Source organism: Capsicum annuum, chromosome 11, assembly GCF_002878395.1.
Source record: "Capsicum annuum cultivar UCD-10X-F1 chromosome 11, UCD10Xv1.1, whole genome shotgun sequence".
Classification (NCBI taxonomy): Eukaryota; Viridiplantae; Streptophyta; class Magnoliopsida; order Solanales; family Solanaceae; genus Capsicum; species Capsicum annuum.
Window position 1 is genome coordinate 4,674,809 of NC_061121.1, and position 5,997 is coordinate 4,680,805.

General features: G+C 25.4%; 1 protein-coding gene across 2 annotated transcripts in view; it reads right to left on the reverse strand.

Annotated features, from left to right (window-relative positions):
• The window catches only part of LOC107848548 (WAS protein family homolog DDB_G0292878), a gene marked incomplete at its 5' end in the record, with an annotated part of 11,714 nt that extends 5,717 nt beyond the window's left edge, over positions 1 to 5,997 (reverse strand). For both annotated transcript variants that reach the window (XM_016693340.2, XM_016693339.2), the window contains 2 exon segments: positions 3,231 to 3,341; positions 5,976 to 5,997. In XM_016693340.2, coding sequence (XP_016548826.2) covers positions 3,231 to 3,341; positions 5,976 to 5,997 — 133 coding nt within the window.

The window sequence follows — 5,997 nt, forward strand, 5'->3', positions numbered from 1 at the left end:
AATATTTAGTAATTCACATTCACAATTAACATTTAATAGCAAATTCGAATACGTCGTAGGCTGTTTATGCATTGTTTTAGTGACTCAAATATTTTATGGACTATTTTGGTGACTTTAGACTGTTTTATGGACTATTTATGCAGAAAGTATGTTGTTTCGTGGACTATTTTTACGAGTTTTGTGTTGTTTTGTAGACTATTTATGCAAGGTTATATTATATGTAATGAGTAATGACGTTATATATTATCTTAAGCTTATGATTATTTCATTTCATTTCATCCATGTTGAGTTATTTATAATTATTTATATTTGGGAGTGAAAAACAGGTTTGAAAAAAATATTTTTTCTAAAAAAATCCATCAATTTTAAATGTCCAGTTATGAAAAAGAGAGGCTAACTACTTTAATATTTCAAACCGAAATAAAAATCCGAAATAACCGAACCGAATTTGTAAAAATCGAACCAAACCGAATTTATTTCGGTTTGATTATGGATGTCATTTTTGTCAATCCGAAAACCGATAAATCGAACCGATATAAAATAATCAGACCGAACCGATCGAACGCCCACCCCTAGTTTGGATAGAGTTAAAAAATAACTTTTTAATTTATTTGTTTAAAAGTTAAAAATAAGTGTTTAGAAATTAAGCAGATAAATGTTTGAATAGAAGTGTTGAAACTGAAAAAAGTTGTGGATGTGCTTGATAAACAAGGACTGTTAAACACTTTTTTATTTAAAATTTGTTTTATCAAGTACATCCACAATTTTTCAAAAGTTCTAGGTGAATATTAAGATTTGAACGATTGAAAAACTGAATATTTAAATTGAAGAATTTCTAAATAATTTTACATGTGGTTATTCAACCTTGAGTTTATCATACAAAAATAATTTTCTTATATATAAAACAAATAAAAATAATATTTTTTTTTATTTCTAAAAGGTATTTATGTAATATGCTATACAAATGAATATATTACTAAGGGTAAAAAATTCAAATTGTATTTCTTAAACACGAGAGAGATTATAAAATAAAATGGCTTGATAGAACAAAAATATTAAAAAGTTGTTCAATTAGTTTTTTATTAATTTTATTTTTATATTTTGTCCTTGTAATAATTAAAAATGAGGTTGATTAGGTTTTTGTAAGCGCTTAAGAAGATTTTAAGGCGCAAAAATTCATAAATGATTAGATAATTTTGCTAAGTTGAATGCTAATTTAAAGAATTAACTTAATGTATAGAAATCCTAAGTTATAAAGTCTAAAATTTAAATTAAAATAAATTGAGAAAAAAGTTCACATCTTTTAAATATATCAAAAAACACTTAAAAGAAATAGGCGTAATCTAGATTAATATTAATTCATTTTGCTAAAATTTAAATTAGCCATCTATTTACCTATTTAATATTTGTGAAAAATAGTAATAAAAAAAAAGAATTAAAACAAAGAAGAGGAAAAAGAGTTACACGGAAGAAAAATTGAAAAAGAGAAGAGGAGCTAATGGAGAAAACAAAGTGCTGACAAAAGGGTTACACAAAGATATTTGTCATAAATATATGGTGGCCTCTCACTCAATATAAAATTTTCCGTATCCTACTTGGTTTCGTATTTATCTTTTAGATAACACTAGCATAGGTTAACGTGCAGTCTTAAAAAAAGTGTAGGATTTAACTATTTGTTGATTTCTGTATGATTTTTTGATTATCTGAAGTAGTTTTTTTAAAAGATATTTCAACTATATTTTTTTGGGTATAAATTTAATATGTTTATTACTTTTTTGATGGTGAAATCATAATCAATTAGTCGAAAGAATAGTAATTTAACTTTGTATCTTTGTATATGAATTTGATATGTTTATTGATTTTTTTTATTTTTTTTAAATTTTAAAAAGTTTATTGAATTTTTTTTCAAGTGCATATTTTCTATATTTTTTAAATATGTTTCTTATGTTTGTTAGTCATCTTAAACAATTATTAGTTGATGTATCCCGTGAAATGCTCATGATATTTTCTAAAACTTGAATGAATATCTATTCTTTAAAATATTTTTTTTAATTTTTTTGTGATATTATATTATTTAAATAGGAGTAAAAAGAGGAGAGATAATCTCAAAAAAAAAAAATTCCATAAGAAGTGAAAACGTGTGATATATATTTTTGCCCACATTTCACTTCTCCGGTTTGAAAAAGGAAATAAATTGTTTGATATAAAAACCTTTTTTCAATTTTTTTTAATAATATAATAATCTGCCATAACTAATTTAGAGATAAAATAGGGGTGGATGAAATCTGTATGTAATATTTTTTATTTGTAAGGATAATTTCAGTTTCAATTTTTATATATATAAAAAATATTTTTTAAAAATAAAATCTACTATTTTTTGCAATCTTATAAATATTGTTATAAGTTGCAATAAACAATCTAAGATTGTATATATACATAAAAATAATATAATAATATAATATTTCAAAAAATTTGAAAAAAAAACAAACTAATTTGTACTATATTAGTACTTGTTCACAATATTACTACTTGACTATTGTAATTAACAGTTTTTCTAATTACATAGATTTCACGTATCTCGACTAATTCTACATGACATCATTTATTTTTTACTATCAACAAGTATCCGGTAACTCTACTTACCAAGGTGAGGATAGATCAAAAAAATTCACCTAGTATTTTTGTTTGCTGGGATTTAAATTTAAGATCTTGTGGTTCTCATCCACTTATTGACCACTAGGTTACACCTATAGGTGTTCTAGTTACGTCACATTGACCCATTGGATTAAATTTCTCCCTTGGGCGGACTCCATATGGGGATAGCTTATTACTTGTAGAGTTCAGAAAAGAATGCTTGTTGAGGAATCGATAAATTGATGTCCCATTATTGGGTTTCATTCTATGTCAATTATCAACTTGAAAATGAATGAAGTCGTTTCACTTCAAAGTAGAGGTTTGTGGTATCCACTAAATTTCCAAACCCACCCGACTCGTCCCCGTAGTTATTGGGATGGGACGGGCTGGGGGTTCGTCCACGGTCCCCATTATCCCATAAGGAGTTGCCCCGTCCCGTCTTGTCCTGTCCCGTTAAACAATCCTAATTAATTAGAAGTGTCGTCCTTAGAAATGAGCTTACAATATACATGTTTATATTTATTCGAATCTCAATATAAATATTGAATATCGAGTAAAAGATTAATAAAAATACAAGATATTGAAGGGAATTTTACCAGGAGGTGGACGAACAGTAGGCGGTGGACGAACGGTAGGTGGTGGATGTTTACCAGTTGCTGAATGATCTGGTTTAGAGTGATTAGGCCTCATTGGAATTCCAACATAATCTGTCATCACAATAATTATATTAAAAAAAAGTTGAATTATATAAATTAATTTGTCTAATTTTATAAGTTTTTATTTTTTTAACTTCACAATAACGCGCAATTGATACAACTTTTGTTAAAGCCGTTGTCCTTTGGATGAGTACTCTATATATGGTCAATACTTTGTGTATACTGAGTAAATCCCTCAATTGTGTAAGCATTTGCAAACCACACAGGGAATGTAAACCGCATCAGGTAAGTTATGTGCGACAAACTTGACTCAGAAGGCATTGAGAAAGGATCGATCCCGAATCATCCATGTGGATAACACCCCGTCCAAACTAATTGAACCATCCCGAAGGACTTTTTAAGTAATTTTATTATATGTATTTTCTAGTGTTACTACTATTAATAAGTGTGAAGAAGCAGGCAGGTCTTCATCAACATGCCTGCTTCTTCACCTGTTTGCTTCAGCTGTTCCGTGGTTTTACTATATTATCCCTAATTAATTATTTTAAGTTATTTATATATAATAAAATTAATAATATTTAATTAAAAAAGTAAAATAAAAATTTATGACATGTCTGTTTAAGTTGCTTCAATTGTAGTTTTATTATATTACCTCTAATTAATTATTATAAGACATCTAGGTATTAAAAAATTAATAATATTTAATAAATAATAAAATAGACATAAATAATAAACTAATTCTTGATGTTTTAAATTAATAGGACATTTCTATGAGACACATTTAAATTTTTTACACAAGTATTTTTACTCCATGATTTTACTATCTTACCCCTAATAAATTATTATAAGTCATTTACATATAAGAAAATTAATAATATTTAATAAAAAAAAGTAAAATAGATATTTATGACATGTCTGCTTCAGCTTCTTTAATCGTAATTTTACTATATCATCCATAATTAATTATTGTAAGTCATTTACATATAAGAAAATTAATAATATTTAATAAATAAAAGGTAAAATAGAGAAATATGACATGCCTGCTTCAACTGTTTCAATCGTAATTTTACTATATCACCCCTAATTAATTATTATAAGTTATTTAGGTATTACAAAATTAATAATATTTAGTAAAAAATAAAATTGACATAAAATGATAAACTAATTCTTGATGTTTTAAATTAATATGACATCATATATGAGACTCTTTATATTTTTTTCACATAAATTTTTTAATAATAATTTTGTGGTATCACATCTAATTAGGTATTATAAGTCATTTAGGACATATCCATTTCGCTGCTTCAATCTCAAAATTTGGTTGACTTTCGAAATTATTTCAGTTTCACTTAAATTAAAATATAAGAAAAAGTATTATAAATTATAATAATTAAAATCATAAATTATTTTAACAATATAATTGACTATCAACGCCACAAAAGTTTTGAACAAGGAGAGTAACATATATTATTTTAAAATTACATACAAAAAATTATAAATTACAATAGCTAACAATTTAAAAATCTAAAAACATATTAAAAATTTAATTGATTATCTAAATTATATTTGTATCACATAAATTCAGGGATAGTTTTGGCATTTTATAATTTGCGTGTTTTAATGTTTTAATTTAGTAATTTGTTGATCCAAATGATGTTTTTGAATTTAACATGTTTTGAAAATTTAGTACTTTGTTTATTTTATTTTGATAAAAAATTATATATTTAAAAATTATGCAAAATAAATAATTATAAGTCATAACTATTAACATTTTATAATATTTTAAGAACAGATAGTAAAAAATATGATTTTAAAATTCTTATAGTGTCACCTAAATTACAATAAAGCAAGTAACATAAATTATTTGAAATTACATTAAAAGATACTATAAATCACAACGATTAACAATTTAAAATATTTAAAAAATATATTAGTAAAAATTTGATTGACTCTCTAAATTCTAAAATTAGGACAAAGCGAGTAACATAAATTGTTTGATAATTACGTAAAAGGGGTTATAAATCACAGTGATTAACAATTTAAATTATTTAAAAAATTTATATTAATAAAAATTTGATTGATACTCTAAATGGTATTTGTACTACATAAATTGAGATGACGTAAATAACAGGAGTTTACAAGTTTATTTTTTTTATGGAAACCAATTTAAAAAAGAAAAGAAAAAATAGAAGTCTTTTGAGGAATTCTTTTTTCTTGGTTTCCCAAGCTGTCACCACAGCCGGCAGCCGTGAGACTAATCCTTCGTTTCTACTGTCAGCGCACTAAGCGATTGTAAACTGGCCACAAAATTTTTTCCATTCATCAGAGGTGGGGATTGAACCCCCAACCTCTTGAAGTGCTGAACCATCGCACCAACCCTTGTGGTTGTCTTTTGTGGCATTACTATTATGAAATATAATTTTCTGGATAACTATGAATTTGTTTTTCCTTTTTTTTAAACTCTACTTCCAAAGTTTTAGTTAAATTGGTAAATAATTCAACATTTAATGATTCATAACATTTGTAAAAATGAAAAACGCAGGCATTAAAAGTACGCATATTATATTACATCGCTAACTAAATGATTCAACATTTAATGATTCATAAAATTTGTAAAAATCAAAATCGGAGGGATCAAAAGTACACATATCAATAAATTAAAATTTAAATATGCTTAGCAATTACCTGGTGATGGTGAGACAGCATT